The sequence below is a fragment of the Nuphar pumila genome, chromosome 9 (genome assembly GCF_984573655.1).
Source record: "Nuphar pumila chromosome 9, dmNupPumi1.hap1.1, whole genome shotgun sequence".
NCBI lineage: Eukaryota > Viridiplantae > Streptophyta > Magnoliopsida > Nymphaeales > Nymphaeaceae > Nuphar > Nuphar pumila.
The window spans coordinates 57,332,960-57,355,583 of NC_143257.1; the positions used below are offsets into that span (position 1 = coordinate 57,332,960).

The 22,624-nt window shown below is 35.9% G+C and overlaps 1 protein-coding gene across 1 annotated transcript in view; it reads left to right on the forward strand.

The window, feature by feature from the left end:
- Window positions 1-21,231, forward strand: part of ATXRCC1 (BRCT domain-containing DNA repair protein) — a 174,489-nt gene extending 153,258 nt beyond the window's left edge. The window contains exons 8-9 of the mRNA XM_090017649.1: window positions 20,135-20,221; window positions 20,599-21,231. Of these exons, the coding sequence (XP_089873775.1) occupies window positions 20,135-20,221; window positions 20,599-20,958 (447 nt within the window). The 3' untranslated portion in view covers window positions 20,959-21,231. The remainder of the gene's footprint in view (window positions 1-20,134; window positions 20,222-20,598) is intronic.
- Window positions 21,232-22,624: the final 1,393 nt, after the last annotated feature.

Sequence of the window (22,624 nt, forward strand, 5' to 3'; positions counted from 1 at the left end):
GCCCCCTACCCTTTGCGCGCGGGCCTATACCCTTGGCCAACAGGCCTGGGAAATCTTTGGAAGCTACATCGTGATGGGGACAGATCATTACAATTGTTGGTCTCCAACGAGGAATTTCTAGTAAACGTGAGTCATCTGCTCGCATTAAATACATCCCCCTTTAGGCGGCAAGGCTCATTTGGCCCTGCTTTATCCTTTTTTTCGTGTCATTTGGGACGGTTAGCCCCAACCCTATGTATCGGAGAAGTCGAGTCTTTGCCTTGCTTTTTCTTTTGTCTGGGTTTGCATGTTAATATCGCATATTTGCAGCTACGACGGATCCCACTCGCGCTCCGCGACCCGAGCCGTCAATCGTGTACGTCTGCAGACGTCAGCAAGCTCGTAACCCTCCAAGGTAGGGGAAGATTGCACAGAAGACTTGGACAATTGAATTAAGTTCAATTAACTAAAAAAGGACCATTAAATAAATATATATATATAGAAATATATATATTTATACTAGTACGCATTTAACTCAAGGACGCTGTTTTGCGATCCTTGCCCTTTACCTCCTGTCAGTCTTTACTTGCTGTCGCGCATCGCATCGAGGTTTCGCGTTGCACTCCTGCTTACAACTTTTACTTGTCGTCGCGCTTTGTGCCTAGACTCTTGCTATTGCAGATGACGTGCAGGTTCTTGCTCTTTGCGGATGCCTTAAAGGCATCCTCGTGGAGGATGCAAGGGGCATTTACCACTCTCCCTCTTGCGACAAGAGTTTTGTCGGGAGCGAGCGAACTTCTTAGCGGGTGTTCTGTTGAGAAACCCGTATCCCGTCTATCGAGGCCGGTATCGAGTCATGCGAGACATGTAGATACCCCGATAGTGGATGTGATTCGAGATAATCACATGCATAATGTTGGCACAAGGTACTGCTGTTTCAAAGGATAAAGTAAAGTAGATAAACTTTACATCTTTGTGAAACATTCCTGTTGAAGCTTCTGTTGAGGAACTATACCCCCCTTCATCCTAGAGTACTTGTAGTCGTGCACGACACGTCTAGTACTGTGATGATCGGATGAGACGGTCGTGCGACCTCGATCAGTGCTAAATGCACAATGCTGTAATTACATAAATGGCCTCACATTCGCCTTCACAGGCAAGATGCTCGAGTGGTTTAAAGACCACAACATAGAATGGGTTGTTAGTTAAGCAACCCCTAACGTACCTATTCGCTTCTATGTGTCTGTCAAGGGAGAGGACAGAGCGGTACAAACTCCAATGGACAGGTTGTTAACAACCACCCTACGGGCAACGATACGGCTTCCCCAGTCATTGGAGTTAGGGGAAAGGGGCTACAATAGTTAGCTCAACACTTCTGCAGAAGTTGGATGCATCCGTGGCACTGCCTCCTTTGGGGAATCCTCTCTCGGCTAAAGCCGTCCCTTTGGAGCGGACTCAACTAGCTATTCGGGTTATTGAAAATACATAGAATAACAGACGCCCGAACTAGTTTCAGTTGTTTCTATATTTTGCCTGCGCGTACCCGCCGGTTAGTAATTATCGAAACATAAGGTCTGTCTACACTGGTCGTAGGGTCGTTTGACTCGCTTGCACTACTGATTCGCTTGCACTACTGACTCGCTTGCACTACTGACTCGCTTGCACTACTTGTTCGCTTGCACTACTTATGCGTTTGCACTAGTTACCTGTGTGCATTGCTTACCTGTTTAACTGCATATCTGCTTTAAACTGTGTAACCTACTGAATTAAATCTACATAATTCAGTTCCTTGTAGTCTCTCTTGTGTACCTACTAGTTTTTCGCGAAACTAACCCATTCTATCGGTACAGGTGATGATTAGGTACACCACAGGCGATGGTGCGATGGCAAGATGACTTCAAGACGCTCTTCTTCCTGCTCTTAGCTCGCGTCCTGTTGTTTGGGGTTTTGTAACGGATTTTCCTTGGGATATCCGAATTTTGTACTATTTGGAGAACTTCTTAAATGAAAGTGGCTTTTCCAAGTGTTTGCAAGTAGCATGGGTTGTGCGTTTTGGTTCTTTTAGCTAACGCGCCCAAAGTTGTCAACTTGCCTTTCTGAACATAGCAAAAGTATAGTCTTCCACTGATTTCGTAAAACATCTCTGAGATGAAGAGATTCCTTTTTAGTCTCTTGTCCGTTTTTCTGAAAGGTTTGCAAGTTTGAAATTTTGGGGTGTTACATCAACACTCATCTCGCCCTCCTTTCTTCAATGGCACGAACTATGGATATTGTTAATGCAGGATGACCATATTCCTAAAGTCTATAGACTTTGCTGTATGGAAAATTTTAGAATGTCCATACACATCTCCAACTTGAGACTATACTTTATGGTCTGATAAAGAAAAGAATATTGAAAACCTAAATGCAAAGGCTATGAATGCATTATACTGCGCCATTGATCAAAATGAGTTTAACAGAATATCAGTCTGTGAATTTGTATATGATATATGACACTCTCTGGAGGTTATCTATGAAGGAACTAACTGTAAAACCCGAAATTTTTATTTTAAAATAAGTTAAATTATGCAAATTGGGCCTAGATCCAGTTTCGAATCCAAGATCCATAAAGGATCCATATGTAAATTATATCATATTTGAAATATATATATATATATATATATATATATATATATATATATATATATATATATATATATGTGTGTGTGTGTGTGTGTGTGTGTAATTTAATAAATCAATAAAAAGATTTATAAGAATATGCAAGGGATCCATAGCTGGATCCATTTGGACCCAGCCTATGGATCTACTTTGCAATGGGTTGCGGGTCCAAACTTGTGGACCCTAGTAATCAGGTGAACATGCACCGGGTCCCGGGTTCGGACCCGAGTCATGTCCCCTGTAGCAGGTAGGTTACGAAAAGAAAAAAAAAATTAAAATTTTAAGTTTAAAAGGCAAGAAGCTCTTGTACCCAGATCGAACCTGACCCGGATCCATAACCCGATAGGTTTTTTTTAAACCCTACATCGGGCTGCTCTTGTTTTAAAAGGAGGAAGGAGCAAGAATCGTGCCTAGGGCACGATTCCTGCTATTTCCAGAAAGGAAGGGGGGGCTCGGCTGGCGTAACCGATCCCCACCCATCTCGGTGGAAGGGGGGGATCAAACGATAAAAGGGTGTGGCGAGGGTGTCTCTTCCCTCGTCTCCCTCGTGTATCTCTCTCCACTCAGTCCCCCATCTCTCTCTCTCTCTCTATCTCTCTTCCCTCGTTTTTTTCTCTCTCTCGTGTGGGCGAGCTTTGGGGAGGAGGTCGCCGGAAAACAGCACCCACCGCAGCCACGGTGGGTACCCCTGTCACAGCAGCCGCAAGGGACGCGACTACAACTTCCGATCGCCGGAAAAATCGCCGGAAAACCAGCGAAAAAGGTACGGGTTCTCCTTTTATTTCGAATAGGGTGAGGAGCACATATTTGTATTCTGTGCAATATTTTAGAAAAAAAAGATTTCAAGAGAGAAGTAAGTTGAGTACTTACTCCTATAAGAGTTTTGATAGCCCTATCTTTTGAACTATATTTTGGGAAAAATATGTACTTTTGAGGATCTTGTTCGTGGATCCCTAAATCAGGATAGATTCACATTTTTTTTTATACGCAAATCAGGTCCAGTTTTAGAATATGTAAGATCGTGGGTGTATGATGCAAGAATGAGCATTAGCATGCATACTTGCTAAGGTCCAGTTTTAGAATATGTAAGATCGTGGGTGTATGATGCAAGAATGAGCATTAGCATGCATACTTGCTAAGATGCATACAGGAGCATGGGTTATTAGCTTAGAGATTCATGAAATGTATTCCAGATTTTTGATTACTTGTATAGATACATAATAAGAAGAAAACCTGTGTGTTCTGATTTATGCGTGTGGGTAAAACCATATCAGTGTAAGCTATTTCCTGGGTAAACCAGAAATCTTGTCTGTGTTTTATAATTGAGAACATTTGTATTAAGTGGAATGTTTATTTTCTCCTTGGAGTACTTGTAGAAAAAGTTTGGATTCAAAGGCCTATGCAAGCCTGTGGGGCTATGAAGTGTACCCACAATAGTTGTCATGGTTTCGTGTCAGGTGTGCATGATTGGTCATGGTGAATGTCATTGGAGCACCTCGTTTTAGATCACATATTAAAAAGTAGCAGTTTTGGAAACAAATGGGTTGATCTATTATGCAGGACTGACCTGGCACTGATACTTATTTTCCATCGGTTTTATAGTGCATTTTCCCAGTTTATGTTATTCACAATCTTTTATTTTGTTTGAGTCAGGAATTTATCTCTACATGTTTATTTTATTCGATTGGCATGGTTATTTCCTGTTTTATTTGGTTGTCTCATGTTTTCTAATTTTGTTTCTTGAACTTGTTTTGTACATTAATATCAAAGGCTAAGTTGCATTATTTCTCTAGACATATAGCATTTTTTTTCTGTATGGTTCATACTTATTCGTTGTTAACTTAAATCCCTTCCTTGAACATCATAGGATGGATGCTGGTCAGGCTGAACCAGACCCATCTTAGTACCAGTTGGACACCTGGCAGCCCAGCCGAGTGGGTCGGTTGGGGCATGCCAGGCCCTGTCAGGCCTAGTCCAGCCCGGTTGGACTGGTGCAAGCTGGGCAGCATTCTGCCAGGCCTTAGCAGGGTGCTCACTGGCCCAGCTGGGCGTGTATGGTGACTGCCAAGCTCAGCCGACCGAGTCAGCTGGGCTGGAGCCGAGTCCCAGCCGACTGTTTGTCAGCTGGGTGCTGGAGCAGTCTCCCTTTTAAAAACACATATATATACATATATGTATATATATATATATAAAATATATATGCAGTTTGGTATTGGACAGACCCAAATTCTCTGTTTATGAAAAATGAATTGGTTAGGCTATGCCTGCAAATATTTCAGATTATGTTAAGTGTATTGGGCTTAATCATATGCATACAAAAGGGGTGTTTTTCCTTATGTGAATGAACTTGTTGTGTGATACTTATTTAAAATTGTTGTTGCAAGCAGGCTTACTTGTGCAGGTACATATACGAAATTTAGGTGCTTTTGCAAGATCAAAATAGCATGAGTGTTCATACGTTTTAACTGAAATAATTCATTAATGAAATCATGCATTTGGCAGGAATTGTGTAATGAATGAAAGTATGCATTGTTGGTGTGGAAACTCATGCTCATGTATTAAAATATTATTGATTTTGGTCGCAGAAGAATGTGCATTGAAAAGTGTGTGATAAGAATGCATAAGTGACATACTTGATCATGCATAATATTTGCATTTTAATAATCATTATTTATGCATGATCCATGTTAAAATTACTATAAAAAACCCATTTTTATCGTTAGTTTTGAGAAACCGCATTGAATTGAATTTTATCATAAAATCATATTCTTCAAAGCTTTCCCTGCGTTTTTAGTGTTTTAGTAGTTTAGGAAGTTTCTTTTAGTTATACTTTGATTATATTAGGTTCTAAATAGCTAAGTTAATCAATTTAGGAATAGGCATTTTTAGGAAAATTATTTTTTTTCAAGCAAAGCCTCTTTTGAAAATTGCTAAACTCTTGGGACTTGTTTTGAAAATTTTATTTTAACCTAATATTGTATTATAAATAGCATAACTCAGCAAAGAGGAGACGTTTTTTCTTTTGGGAGTTGACGCCCCTATTCCTCTCTCTCTCTCTCTCTCTCTCTCTTCTTTCCACCGGTTTTCCATCTTCATCTTCTCTTTTTCTTCTTCTTCTTCTTCTTCTTGCCTCTCTCTTCACCGGTGTCTTCTCTTTTGTCGAGAGGTGTCACACAAAAGGAAAAGCCATATCTTTTCTTAACCAGTCTGTCGAAAGCACTTGTGAGTGCCCTTCATCTTATTCCCTTTTCTCTTTACGTGTTAGTCTTTTGTTTTTGCTGAAAAGAAAAATATATATCCTAAATTCTGCAATTTTTGTTTTAGGGTTAACGTATGGGTCATAGTTAGATAGTTTGATTCCGGTTCTTTGAATCTAGGCAATAGAATTAGTGTTATTTCTAAAGTTAATTTGTTCTTTTGATCACAACTTGTTCCAGTTTTGTTTTTAGCATTTACTAGTGTTCAGTTACATTTGTTTTCGGGTGTTTGTTTCTGCATATAGCGTATTCAGTTGATATGTTTATCACCGTTTTCTAATATTTAGTTTCAGCATAGTATAATATTTAGATTTAGGGTCTTCTTTATTTTATTGAGTTGGTTCAGCATCTTTATTAGTTTATTGTTTCAGCAACGCTGTTATTGAAAAAAAAATATTTTAGAAAGGTAGCATGTTTTGTTCAGCACATTTTATTAAGTTTTGTATACAACGTCTGTCAATGTATTTGTTAGTCGTTTTGCATCATGTGTTAGCGTCTTTTGTTTCTTAGTATTAATCATCTTTCATACATTAGCTTCATTGGTTATTTCATTGCATTGCCGTTAGTTGTGTTAGCTATGATTTGTTTATTGTTGCATTAGTTATCATTGCATTCATTATATTAATTCATTAGTGTCACTGATTTCATTTGTTAGGTTGTGTGATAAATTCCATGTGCAATACATGTTATATGGTAATGTTCTGTAGGTAACGTTATCTAGTTAAATTATGCTCCTTTGTTACTTGGTAAGGATGTTAATATAGATTAGCAGTGTTCTTGAAGCCAATAAATTAGAGTGGTTGCTTTATCTTATAGTGTGGTCTAGATCGTGACATAGCATTTTAGTTAGAGTAGAGTTTTCCCCTTCTTTTAGGTCATCAAATAAATTTAGAATTCACAATTTTTTTTCGGTTAGCCATATTGAAGTCATTCGGTCATTGTGTTAGTGGTTAGGTGCATTATTTAGTTATTTGATTTGCATAGTTATTAGTCACATTATTTAATTCATTAGTAATAGATGCTAGTTCTGGAATTGTTATTTGCTGTATTTATTTGGTGTTGCAATAGATATTAACATTCTTAATTGTTATTTGGTTTGTTCATTAGTCGTGTAGTGTAGTTGTTCATAGCTCTTTCATGTTATTCATTTTATGTTTTTGTGATTTTTCATCATATTTACTAGTAGTTTTCTCGTAGATTGCTTGTGTCTGCTGTGTGTTTTGTTTTTGTTTTTGTAGGAAAGTGTTTGGAGACATGCGGTAGAGTCCTTTTTGTGCCCTAAAAGGTCCCCTCAAGGGACCCTCAGACCCTCAGAAAGGTCCTCAAAGAGCCCTTAGAAGAGCAAAAGTTCAAGAAAACATACATTACCTCAAGAAGGGACAAGAAGACTCGAAGCACTGAAGCCTTTTTCTTTCTTTTTAGATTAGGGTTTTATTTTATTTTATTAATTGGGTCTGTAATAAAACCATTTATTTATTTTGTTTAAGCTCTCTGCGTAGGGCTGTACTCTCGTAGTTAGTTAATTATTTAATTAATTCTTTTAATTTGGCAATAAAGAATAGTGTAGATTGTGTGTTTGAATACGAAATATTTCTCGTTCCCTGAGATCGACCCGGACTCCACCACTTGTGTGAGCCGGTTTTTATATTTTTGGTGTCTGGCTTTCACTGGATTTTGATTAAAAATATTGTTTTAAAAAGGGTTTTCATAAAACTGACACCAATACTCTTGATGATTTTTGCTTATGAAGGCATTGATGGTCAATTGGATCATAAGGGGATAGGTGAGCCTCGAGAACCAGTCGTTCTCTGTTTTAGTTATTTTGATGCATTACAACAAATCAATTGTGAGATTGATGTTTTACCGCACTGTTCTATGTTGTCACGGGTTGTGGTCCCGTGAAAAGCTTAGCATGCTGATGTGCAAGCTTATGTTATTAATTCTGCATGTAAATTCGCAAATGTAAAAGAAATGAATTAATAACCAGATAAAAGAAAATAAAGAACAGTGTAATTCACTTTCTCCTTGATGTCCCTGCTTTAGCGTGGGAATCTTGGATATTGCGGTTTAGGGGAAATCGTGAAGATACAAAAACTCCGTGTGCGTTTTGTTGCCCCTGAACCCAATATTGAGGTTCTTCTCCTGGCCACGGTTTTAGGGAGAATCCGCCACTTTACCCGGGAGTGGTGTGTTAGTCACAACTGTGAGTTTGTTTTGGTATACCAAGAAAGTGGCGCCAGTGGATGCTGTTTTCCATGGTGTCCCCGACTTTGGATGCTGTTTTCCAAGGTTCCGATGGATGGTGCTGTTTCCTGATATCGGTCGAGGGCTAAGTTTGGAACCCGGTAATAAAATACAAATTGTGTGTGAAGCTACCCCGGGAACCCTACTTGACCTCGGGGATTGTACCCGTTTGGTGTATCCGCGGGCAATGATAAATTAAAAAGAGGAACTTAAGGATTGTGTGCATTTAATAGGACATGCATATGGAAAGAGGAAACTTAAATGGAAGATAATAAATGGTTCATGCATTGCACATAAATCATGCATTAGTTCATGCATGTTTACCTGTTTACTTGGTTGTTTATGTTGATCATTGTATGATGTTGAGCTCTTCTACATTTAAATGCCTTTATTGATTAAATTATAATCACTGTTACTCACTTAGTGTTCCCTCATGCTTAATGTTTATTTTATTGTTACATAACTGGTTAATTGTCCTATAAATTGGTTATAATTGTATCCTTCTAAAATATTACATGGATCTTATTTATGCTCTTTTTCTTATTTGATTCATTAGGGAAACCTGTACGCAGAGTTCCTCGGATTTCTGACCCTCTCATTTTATTGGTTTTTCCCAGGCACAGGTGATCAGTGAAGTCGACTCGCTTCTGAGGGATACGAGGGTCACATTTGTTTCAGACGGCTTCACTTACGGACAGAGTGACTCTACTTGTGTTTTCTTTTAGTTCTTCGGATTTCCTGCAATTTGATATTTCACTTTTGACATTGAACATATTACTCTTATTGATTCATTAATAAAAGAGTTCATTGGATTGGTTATGATTGATAAATGTAAGTTACTTTGTGGTGTGTGGTTATCCAACTGAAATTGGAACTGTAGGGACCCCAGGTCTCTGGGAAGTTTTCCGCAACTCTTAAAAAAAAAAAATATTCCGCATTTTTAAAGGGTACGGATTGGGGTCGTTACACTAACTGAGTAAAAGAAGCAAAGATCTCATCTCTACTTCAGAAATACGAGCTATTCAAAATGAATAAAGATGAATCCATCACAGAGATGTTTACCAGATTCACCAATATCACCAATGATCTCAAATCCCTGCGAGAAACCTATTCCCAGACCGATAAGGTGAAAAATGTCTTGAGATCCCTCACAACTGACTGGGAGAGAAAGACCACAGCTATTGAAGAAGCTCAAGATCTTTCCAAGCTCACTCTAGACGACTTAATAGGCAATCTTATGGCCTATGAAGTCCATATGAAAGAAAGAAGGGAAGAAGAACAACCTCCAAAGAAAAATCTAGCCTTCCCAGCCATTTCTGAGAATGAGGACTCAGAAAAAGAATCTGAAATTGCGTTACTTACTCGGAAATTTCAGCGCTTCATGAGAAAGAACAGGCTATCAAATAAGCACAAAGAAAAGAAAGATTCTAAAGAAGATACCATGTGCTATCAATGCAATAAGCCAGGTCACGTAAGACGTGACTGTCCTCTCCTAAAAAGAAAATCCAAAATCGAGGAACCAAAGAAAAGGTTCTTCAAGAAAAAGGCTCTACATGCTCAATGGGATGATTTAGATCCATCCACCAGTGAAGAGTCAAGTGATGATGAAGCCGAAACTGCAAATATGTGCTTCATGGCAGAAGAAAGCTCTGTAAGTGAAACCTCTGACTTTTCTTTTGAAGAACTTCTTAATGCATTTCAAGAACTTTTTGAAGAATCTAGAAAAATGATTCTCAAAAACAAAGTTTTAAAATCCGATAATCTAGAGCTTTCTCAGAAAAATGAAAAACTCAGTATTGAAAATTCTGAGTTGAAAAAGAAAAATTTTATGCTTACTTCTGAAATTTCTTCTATTAGCTCAAAGACTAAAAATCTTCAAGTAGAAATTTCAGAATTAAAAAATAAAACTGAAAACCTTATGAAAACGGTTTTCAAGTTTACCAAAGGAAAAGAGAACCTGGACAAACTCCTATCCTTTCAAAATTTCTCTTTTTACAAAAATGGTATTGATTACTCTCATTATAATAAACCTTCTTGTACGAATCAAACGACCACTTTTGTCAAAGGTTCTTCTGAACCTAAACAGGAGTATTATAACTTCAATTTTAATTCCATGTATTCCTCTAAGATTATAAATAAACCCAAATCAAAATGGATATGGGTTCCAAAGTCTAACAAAAAGGGGCCCGATCGCGTACCAAAAATAATTTTTACTTGATCTATTGCAGGCACTGAAAAAGAAGAACAGATGGATACTAGACAATGGATGTTCAAAACATATGACAGGACATCCAGATCTTTTTGTTCTTCATCATAAAGGATGAACTGTCACCTTTGGAGATAACAACAAAGGTTTAATAATTGGGATTGACAATATTGGTAATATCGATAAACCCCTTATTAAAGACGTTCTCCTTGTTAAAGGTTTAAAACATAACCTCTTAAGTATCAGTCAAATGTGTGACATAGGATATAACGTTAGTTTCAAACAGAGTTACCAGTCGAGGAAGCGGGAGCGGGAAGCGAGGCACTTTCAAAAATTTAGGAAGCGTGGGACCACTTAGAAGAAACTTCCGAACCGTCTCGGAAGCGACCTAGAAAGCGAACCGGAAGCAACCTAGGAAGCGAACCAGATGCGAGGGGGAAGCGAAAAAATGGGGAAGCGAGGGGGGAAGCGTGCTTCCCATTTATGGGAAGCGCGTTTCCCATAAAAGGGGGACGCGCTTCCCATAAAAGGGAAGCACGCTTCCCAAAAAAGGGGGACGCTTCCCCTCACGCTTTGGAAGCGCGACGTTTCGCGCTTCCGAAGCGCGACGTTTCGCGCTTTCGAAGCGCGACGTTTCGCGCTTCCGAAGCGCGCTTCCCCTTTTGCCTAGGCGCTTTCGGTAACTCTGGTTTCAAACATGATGCATGCCTCATAGTAGACACAAACGAAAATATTATTTTGAAAGGTATAAGGAAAAATAATGTTTATGAATTATACCTAGAAAATATCTCTGAGCATTGCCTTATAGCAAATAATGACTCAAAATTTATGGCATATGAGAATGGGACATGTTAATTCTAAATATATTTCTAAACTGGCTAAAAATAACTTGGTACGTGGGTTACCTAAAATATCATTTAAAAAAGACTATTTTTGTGATGCTTGTCAATTAGGAAAATTGTCAAAATCATTTTTCAAATCAAAGAATATTGTGTCAAGTTAAAGACCTTTAGAGCTTCTCCACCTGGATCTTTTTGGTCCTTCTAGGTTAGCTAGTCTTAATCATAATAAATATGCTTTTGTCATTGTTGATGATTACTCAAGATTCACTTGGGTAATATTTTTGAAAAACAAAAGTGATACGTTTTGTAAATTTGAAATTTTATGTAAAAAATTACAAAATGAAAAATCTTCTACAATTGTTAAAATTCGTAGTGACCATGGAGGAGAATTTGATAATGATCTTTTTGTAACTTGCATGGTATTTCACATAACTTTGCCTTTCCTAGAGCTGCACCCCAAAATGGTGTAGTAGAAAGAAAGAACCGAACTCTTCAAGAATCTGCCAGAACAATGCTCCATCATTATAAGATTGCAAAATATTTCTAGGCTGAAGCTGTAAATACTGCATGCTATATCTCAAATAGAGTTCTTATCAGGCCTTTATTAAATAAAACTCCCTATGAATTATTCTATGGCAGAACTCCAAGAATAGACTACTTTAAAGTTTTTGGTTGTAAATGCTTCATCCTAAATACTAAAGATAGTCTTGATAAATTTGATGCTAAATCTGCTGAAGGCATTTTCTTAGGATATTCAAGTCATAGTAAAGCATACAGAGTATTCAATAAGAATTCCAATAATATTGAAGAATCTATGCATGTTAGATTTGATGAATCTATTGGTCAAACTGTACAAAATAATTCTAATGATGATGATCTTGAAAGTACAGATTTTCCTATAGATAATACAACTGTATTAAATGAAGATGATCATTAAAGAACATTTGCTGAAATCAGAGATCATCCTCAAAAGCATATTTTGGGAGACCTGACCAAAGGGGTTCAAATAAGAGCTCAGTTGGAACGTATTGCAAATATGACTTTCATCTCTCAACTTGAACCTAAAAAGATTGATGAAACCATCATAGATGAGTTCTGGATGCTAGCAATGACTGAAGAACTTAACCAGTTCCAAAGAAATGATGTGTGGGATCTTGTACCAAAACCAAAAGATCATCAAATCATTGGGACAAGATGGATATTCAGAAACAAGCTGGATGAATCAGGTAATGTCATAAGAAACAAGGCAAGGCTAGTGGCTCAAGGATACAATCAGGAGGAAGGTATTGACTTTGATGAAACATTTGCTCCTGTTGCTAGACTTGAATCCATAAGAATGTTTTTGGCTTATGCAAGCTATATGGATTTTAAACTATATTAAATGGATGTTAAAAGTGCTTTTTTAAATAGTTTTATAAATGAAGAAGTATATGTAAAACAACCTCCAGGTTTTGAAAATGAACAATTTCCTGATCATATTTTTAAACTAAAACGTGCTTTATATGGATTAAAACAAGCACCTCACGCGTGGTATGAAAGACTTAAAACTTTTTTTATTAAAAACCGAATTTTCTGTAGGCAAAGCAGACTCAACTTTATTTATGAAAATAGTGAATGATCATACCTTAATCGTCCAAATATATGTGGACGATATCATTTTTGGATCTACTAACAATGGTCTTTGTCAAGATTTTTCTAAGTCTATGCAGAAAGAATTTGAAATGAGTATGATGGGAGAACTCACCTACTTTCTTGGACTGCATATTAAGCAAACCAATGATGAAGTCTTCATCAATCAGTCAAAATATGCTCATGAACTTCTGAAGAGGTTCAACATGAACTCAATTGCTTCAAAGAATACACTTATGAGCACAACTACTGCATTGGACAACGATGAAGATGGTAAGACTGTTGATACAAAATTATTCAGAGGTATGATAGGAGCACTACTATATTTAACTGCTAGCTGTCCAGATATCATGTTCAGTGTTTGCTTGTGTGCTAGATTTCAATCAAATCCAAAAGAATCACATCTTAAAGCTGTAAAAAGAATAATGAGATATCTAAAAGAAACCGTTGATTTTGAGTCATTTTATTCAAAATCATCTATATTTGATTTAATCTCATACAGTGATCCAAAAGAATCACATCTGGTAGTAAATCTGATAGAAAAAGCACAAGTGAAACATGCCATATGCTAGAGCACTTACTAATTTCATGGTTCAGTAAGAAACAAAATTGTGTATCATTATCAACTACTGAAGCTGAATATACTGCTGCAAGCCTAGCATGTACACAAGTCATCTGGATGAAACAAACATTAAAAGATTTTGGTTTAAAATTTGAAAATACAACTATTTTTTGTGATAATACAAGTGCAATTAATTTATCTAAAAATCCTATTCTTCATTCACGTACAAAGCACATACAAATTCGACATCATTTTTTAAGAGAACAAGTTTTAAACAATATAATTAAACTTGAATTCATACCCACTAATCAACAATTAGTAGATATTTTTACTAAACCTTTAAAACATGAAGACTTCATACAAATTAGAAGAGAATTAGGAATCTGTAAATTAAGTGATTTATAAAGTATCACTAACTTAATTAAAAATCACCTAATCTAACATATGACTAATTGGGATATAATAAAATCACTCTGCACAAGTTTACTTTTTCAAATATTAAACTATAATTTTACTATAAACCTCCCTTTACGAAATTTCTTTTATGTTTCTAGTAAATAATTATTGAAGTTTGACACATAAGCATATCAAAACACTTTATGTCACTCACGTTGGTTGATTCATGCATTGTGTTTAAAAACAATTATTTCTTTTGCTTTTCTCGCCACTTTTGGTATTCTCTTTCTCTCTCTCTCTCAAATACTTTACTTTATGTCTCATCATTTTTTTTTACACCATTCTTTTCAACTCCTTCTCCTCACATTATTCAATGACATAATGTCAAGTACATTGTCTCTTTCTAATTTTCGTATACTCATATAAGTTATAAAAATAAAAACACATCCATCATGACATTCTTTATGTCATTCATATCTTTCAAAAATGACATCTTTCAAGTACACATCACATGATTACCTCTTTTCCTATCCCCTTTCACGCCTATCCATAAAAACCATTTATACATTAAATAAGCTATCATGACATTCCATCATGTCATTCATCTCATAACTCTCTCTTGTCTTTTTCTCAAAACTTTACTTACGAAAATAGAGCCTATCTCCTTTAAGTAAATAAAATATTTTAACCCATGAATTATATACCAACTTGTTGTTTGTTTTATTAGGCCATTATTGAACATTTCTTCACATCACCCATGTCACTCACTCTACATATTTCATACATTCAAATAATCTTTAATTCAAAACACTTTTTCACGCCATTTTTTTGTCCTTTTTCAAAAATTTTTGTATCACTCCTATTCTCAAACCATGTTCGAAACAATGTTTTTTATATTTACACACAAGAATTCAATCCACTCTCCATGTCTCATCTCTAACATGACTCATCCTTATGTCCATATCCACACTCTCCTCCAAAGAGTGACTTGATCATACATTCACGAGTCTCTTAAAAATATACAATTCACTCTTCATGAATAGACATTCACAAATAATGAACCAAACTAAATTTCAAATCTCATCATCATTCACAAAACATCAAGTTGTTATTAAAATATACATCATCCTTCTATTTAATGAACTCGTGCATTCATCACTTATCCATCACACACTCAAAAGTTTCTTATATCCTCTCCAAGTTTATTCACTATCTTCTTAGTTACTCTCCATGACCTCTTCTAAATCCTTCTCTGTTGACTCTGACATGATTGATTCTTCCGAACTACGATATCCGGATCTCATCCAACATTACAACTTCATAAGTTCTCTCCCAATTCAATCCAGAAGGTTAATCTCATTTGAAGAGTTTTCCTCCTTTGATCTCGAAACCTCTCTACAAGACTTTGTTCATATTTCAAGATCGTCAAACAATGCTTCATATTATCCCACTCGCATTAAACTATTTTATACCAACCTATCGGTGAACCATGATCAAACAACTATCACCACCATGGTTCGTGGAAAAATTATCTCCTTTGACATCCACTCCTTAGGACGCATTCTGAATCTCCCTTCTTATGGCATTGACCTACACAACATAGTACCCATTGATCGTACTGTGTTTAAGAAAATCCTTCACAAGACAAGGTCTACTCACTTCCCATGGCACACCTGTAATCTAAAACCACATGCCAAACTTCTCACTCAAATCCTATCTCATAATGTCTTTCCTACGCAACCCTCCAAAAGATTCATACCAAATGAGATATCCCTCCTACTATATGCCATTTCTTCATCCTTTCCCATCAACTGGTCATCCATTATCTTCCAAAATATGATAAACTTTCGAGTCTTTCGTCTCCTTCCTTTTGGCTGTTTCATCACCTTAATTCTTCAACACTTTAATGTACCCCTTCAAAACGAAATCATATCCTATTCTACCATCGTCTTTAACGAGTTTGTTTTCTTGCAAGAAGGATTACTGCTGCAACAACCTCAAGATGAAGAATACGATGATGTCGATCCAACTCAGACATCCCAAACTGATATCTTCTCTGCGCTCACAGATGTCCAAACAACACAGGATCTTCTCTTGGAGAATCAAGCATCATTACAGGCAACCTTTTAGTCCTTCAAGACTGAACAAAGAGTCCTCCTCAAGAAACTACGCTCTTCGTCCTCTTCATACTGAATTTTTATTCATTCGTCTGTAATATTTAACTTACCTACTCTGATCCCTCCTTTTTGTCAATGGCAAAGGGGGAGAGAAAAACCTACCTCTCTTATATAGGAGAAAAATGATTTCCTGAACTTAAACTTTTTATTAATTATATTTTTTCAATACTATTTTTTTATGCATTTTTCATGTATGATATCATATTTAAATTATCATTATAGATATGACTTATTGACAGGGGGAGCATATATTGTCATCATAAAAAAGGGGGAGAATGTTGAGAAACTATATTTTGATGATACATGTTAAATATGATATGCTTTCATGATGCATATATATGATACATGATAAATATATGATATGCTTTCATGATATATGATAAATATGATATGCTTTCATATATGAAACTGAATATGTTATATTATGACTGGATATGATGTGCTATGTATTTAACAAGTATTTGATGCAAGGTTATTTCACTTAAGAAGAGTGAAGACAACTTGATCAAGTGCAACTATTTGATGCAATCATACTACTCTGAAGAAAAAGCTTGATGATTCAAAGAGATGCATTAAAGATTATCCAAGAAGATCGGCTACTTCAAGATGAAGATTCTTTTCTTCTTTAGAGTCATATGTAACAGAACCTTCAGAAGCATGCATATTTCATATTAGACTATATGCTTTGAAATCATACAAGCCATTCATTTACAAAAAGTAAAGCTTTCATAAAAAGATACGTTATGTATATTATAGTATTTCAAAAACACTTTTTTGAAACAAATCATTGTACTTCCTACAAGCATTTATGGAAAAGACATTTTTGACAAGATATAATAGCTCATGATTTCAAAAGCATTAATTGTACTTCCTACAAGTATTTATGAAAAAGACAATTTGAAAAGATATAAAAGCTCATGATTTGAAAAGCATTTATGTAAGAAAAGACAAAATACATTGGTTCATAATATACAAACATTTACGTAAGAAATTTTGATTCATAATATATAAACATATAAGAAAAGACAAATGCTGAAAAGATGTATCGATTCACAATACACAATCATTTATTTGAGAAATGACTATTTATAATATAAGTACTAAAATTCACGAAACACTCACTCAAAAAGTGACGACTTATATTTAAAGTCATCATTCTTTTAGTAAGCATTAAATGGTACTTCAAAAGCATTTACTCAAGAAATGACCATTTATAAAATAAAGCACTAAACAAGTATTTATTATACTTACATGCATTTAAACAAAGAAGTGACATTTTGTAATAAAAATAAACTCAACGTCTAATGTACTACAAAAACATTAATTTAAGAAAAGACACACTACAAACTAAAACTTATTTATAATACACCAACGTATAGTGTACCTTAGATATTTAAATTTAGAAATGATGACTTGAAGAAAGTATCATTATTTAATACACCAAACATTTATTACTTAACAATTCTTTAATTTATGGAATGACGACTTTTTGAAAAAGCAACATATCATTTCACACATTTTCTCATAGAAAGTTGTTTTGAGATGACCTGACACCTCACATCACAAAAGGACAATTATTTCAAAAGCAACGATTATTTTTTAAGACCTATATATATACAAACAAAATAACATTTCAAACACATGTGAGCTTTCAAAGAGAAATATTCTTACTCGACACATTGAAAAAGAACTTAGAAAAAGAAAGAGAAAAAGACAAGAAAAACTCTCTGACAAAAGAATCAAGTGTTTGAAAAAAAAAAGAACATTCTGTTCTCCTGAGAGATTATTCTACCTATTTTCAAAAGAGAACATTCTGAGAATCTTCATACGTGCATTCATTCTTGGCATATCTTTCTGAAGGTTTTATAGGAAAGTATTGTAACTTTCTGTTTACTGCTGTATCCCTTCTCTATTGAGAGAAGTAGACCTCTGTGAAAGAGGGTGTTTCCCTTCTCTGTTGAGAGAAGTAGACCTCTGTGAAAGAGGGTGTTTTCATTCTCTGTTGAGAGAAGTAGACCTCTGAGGAAGAGGGTGTTTCCCTTCTCTATTGAGAGAAGTAGATCTCTGTGAAAGAGGGTGTTGTACTATTTATCCCGTAACATAGATTTTATAGTGAAAGGCTCAAGTATTTTACTTGGGGACTGGATGTAGGTTAGTAACTCGGCCGAACTAGTATAAATCATGTGTTTATTGTGTTGTGCCTTACTGCCTTATTTTTTATTTTTATCGATCTGCATCGTATTTCACTATTCACCCCCCCTCTAGTGGAATTTCAATACTTCCCATAAATAGGGATAGAACATTGGCATGACCAACAACCCATGATTTAATAGTTTTTTATAGTCTAAGAGAGTTTTTTCTCCCTCCTTGTCTTTAAGAGTTTCTTCTTTGATTTCACCATCTTCCCCATAAATAGATTTTATGAGAATAGATTGAGCTTCTGATGTGGAGCCATCAACATAGTCCCACAAGTCTTTGCCAACTAAGATTCTTTTCATAGCAGTACATATTATAGTTTTTTCTATCAAATTTGATGGTCACAACTGTGACTATTTCTTTTTCAGTCATTGTACCAAGAAAAGAAAGAGTAGTGGAAGATAAAAGATAGAGAGAAAAGAAGAGAAGTGGAAAACAAGAAATGTGTTGAAGAAGTTTGATGGCATACTTTCCGAGGTAACGAACCAACGAACCAAAACTTCACCGCTCTTCATGATCTTCCTCTTGATTGTCATGTATGAGATACAATCCAAGAACACCAATGCTCTGATACCATGTAATGAAAATACAAAAAGAGTACAAGTGAGTGCCTCTTATGGGCATACAAGAACACAAGAACATACACAATCAAAACCACTTACGGGTCAATAAAAGATCACAACCACACAAGCCACTTAGGGGCTAAATACAAGTAAAAAATATATAAATATTATTAAAAGAATGCTTGTGAACAAGCTTAACATACCAGGGAGGTTACACCCCCTATTTATACACAAAAGGAAGCAAAGAAGAACCATTGTGAAGTGCTCCCAACAGCTAGAAATATAGTTGTTGGAAGTACTTGCCAACAACTCAAAATATAGTTGTTGGGAGCACTCCCAATAGCTCTATTCCAAGGGCATTATAAGGACTATAATGCCCTTGAAGAAAAGAATAAAATACATTAAAAAGGAAAACTCTTAAGTGCCCTTTAGGAACACCACTAATTACATATGTATAATGACCAAAATGCCCTTAATGGGTTACACTTTATATATATATATATACTTTAACACTGCTCAGCTATGTCTTGTTGTTTCTCTTTGGATTTTCTGCAAGTCAATCACTATCTAAATCTTGACAATCATTTGCCTCTTTAGTTAATAAGAAATTTTGGAAGTGGCATTTTTCTCATAATCTTTGGGCTCATCCTGTATATTGAACTTTGTTTCCCTTCAGGAAACATCAGTATATATTTTGAGAAGCATTTTATTGGCAACTATTGATAAGTTATACTTGGTTCTGAACTTGTTGGCTTCATAATTTGGATCTCGTCATATTTATATTTGTTACATTCAGTTCCAGTGTTCAAGCATATTCTGAATTGTCCTCCCTTTGCAAAGAGTAGAAATTAGTGATCTTTGCTTACCAAATTTGTGGCTCAAGCATAGCAGATATGATTTTAAACATCAACTATTGTGTTTGCATGTAGGAATTTGTCACTGATTTACTGCATTCTACTTGAGAAGAAATTTCTTCCAGGTTTAGCTGCCAAGTGTGTGTGTGCGGTGTCTGACAATAACATCCTCTGCTTTTGGTAGATGTTAACAAGCTCATCAAGTTTTACCTCTAATGATTACAGTTTATGACATCATTTTGGACCTATGGTGCTTTGCATTAGTTGGCACCTTGTTTGTGTTGTATTGATGTCCTTCACTTTTTGTGGATGTTAACTCATCAAGTTTTTCACCCCTAACTGCAAAATAACATCATGGTGATGTGCATTGCTTGGCACCATCAAGGGTATTTTAATATATTTATAGGAAATGTTCGAGTTGAAAGAGGATTCCTTGCTTCTTTCTGATGCTAAGTTTGTCCCTGCCAATGCACTTTGACTTTAGCTTTTGTTACTGAACAATATGTAGTAGTGTTGTGATTTTTATGTGGATTAATTTTTTCGTTCTTCCTTACCCTTTTACTAATTGCAGCCGGAGCCCAGTGAAATAAAGAAAATTGCAGCAGGGGGAATTATTACTTGTTTGCAGGATGTTATAGATGCTCTCAAGGAAAACCAGGTATGAATTTTCTCCCTTTACATGAAAAATATTGCTTTTGGTGTGAGATTTGAAGGAATATTATTATCTGGTGAGATGTAACCTTTTCTCCCTTGATGAGATCCTCTTCTAGTATTTCATATACATTTCCAAAGCATTAAAATTTTTGTGGTCATTTGATAGAATTACTGTTGGAATTATAGCATACAACAAAGCCATATCATTCAGCTAGTCATCGTTAGAGAGTCTGTCATTGCATTCTAAAAGTTTCACCTTTCAAACTAGTTTGTCAATGTGATATATGCAACATTATTATCTTTTAGAATGGATTTTTGTTTGCTGTCAAGCTTCTCTTGTGTTTTTCATGATCCCGATGATTGACTGATTTTTTTTTCTAGGATGTTGATCGTGTTGTTGGTGATTGGAAATTTGTTCCTTGGGTGGTAAAGGAGCTAGTAAAACTCCAGAAAGAGAAAGTTAGTACCAGTGCACTGTTAAGGCAAGAACTTTATGAACAATCTGTCAACTGTAAGCACATATACGAGAAGGAATTCAAAAATGTAGAGAAGAACGAACCTGTAAGCAAGAAACTGAGGAAGCATGTCCCCGCTGATGGCCATGAGGAGGAGGATGACGATGAGAAAACAGAAGTTATGACAGACGATGATGAAGGCTCTGATAGTGATGCGACAGTTGAACTGAAAGAGGAAGACCTGAAGGTAGCCCATGATAGAATTATTGCTGAGAACTCTAAATAATAGAGGGAATTTTGAAAATTAAGGCGTGTGGCGTGGAAATCAAATTCATGAATGGTGTCTAGTAATAGGAAATCAGGGCATGGAGGATGAGGAGCTTGGTCTTGAGTCTTTACAAAAGTAAAGTTGGTTATGCAACTGTGCTTGAATGCAAGCATATGTGAAGTGAAATGACTTCAGATAATTTGAAGTTGTTTGTTATAATGCTGAGTTACTTTTCTATAGCTGCTCTCAAATTTCCACACCCATAAATGCATAATGGAAATCATTTATTTATGATATTTCTAAACCATTGTGCAAACTCTTTGGGTTTGGGCTGGTCTAGATTGGATTTGATAAGTCCAATCCTACTTGATAACATCTCCCTCTCCTAGTCTTAAGCTGAGCGGAACCCTCGTACTCCAAAAGGAGAAGAGGGTTGGCCTTAGTCTATAGGAGGGGGGGAGAGGGCTATAAAACAGATACTGGTCCCCATCGTAGATGGTTCAGCCACGCCCGGTGCCACGAAATGATTGATAACTGATGGTCAAAATTGACGACTAGCTGACAGCACACGAATGAAGCCCCGGCATCAGCATGCAAGTGGGGACCACCCAATTTATCCATGCGGGGAATCATTGCCAACTAGCTTCCCGGAATTCACCGTTTCACCAATCACTGTCGTCTCGTAGACCTGGAACCAGTTGTCATCTAACTCACTAGGTCCAGCACATAGACTTGCTTTGTCAGGATCTTGATATGGTCATTACCCATTGAATGGTCAAGGTTGATAAAATTTAGCTTAAAAGTTTGAACTAGGTGAGGATGTCCCTCCGATCTTCACCACCATGAACAACACCCAATCAAATTACTTAAACATTGATAACTAGAGATCCTAATACTCAATCTTATTCAATTTCAACCCTGGCTACAAGAGATCCAAGTTAAATACACACACATGCGCGATTGAGAAATCTGATTAAGAAATTGTGCACTACATTAAATAATCAAATCAGATTTGATATCGAGTTACACATCCAAATTTAAATTCGAATTTGAATCCGATGGATAAGTAATTACATACGATAAACAGAAAATGAGTTTGGTTACATTTGATTGCCCACGAGGGTTCGGCTTATATTGTAGGGGCGATTTGTGAATGTCACAAGGCTGAAAGAACGACATGAGTTCGAAACCCTGGTTGCACATCCCTTGCCGCGAGGACAAAGCTGAGTGTACTCCTGGTGGGCAAGGGGAACATGAGGTTTTGACACCGATAATAAAAACAAAAATATAAAAACATTTGATCAGCTTCTTTATAAAAGAAAAAAAAAAATCTAAATTTACTATCAGCTATTTTCCTCCAAATCCGAATTGGACTCTGTAATCAATTATGCAATATCCAAATCTTAACCCAATATACCCCTCTAAGTCTACCAAAAGTCAAAATATCACTATATATATACACATTGGAGAAAAAAAAGAAATAATCTTGGTAAAAGTTAAAATATGGAAAAAAATCACAATACTCATAGTTTTAAACGTTTAATTGAACATGTCATGCTTTTATCGTGATGTATAGTTTAGTTTATATCAGCGCAACCTCAAAAGAAAAAATCATCTTTTTTGCTTATTCTACTAACTTTAATTCTCTTTTTGTGTTTTTGAAAATTTAGGATTCATTTGATTT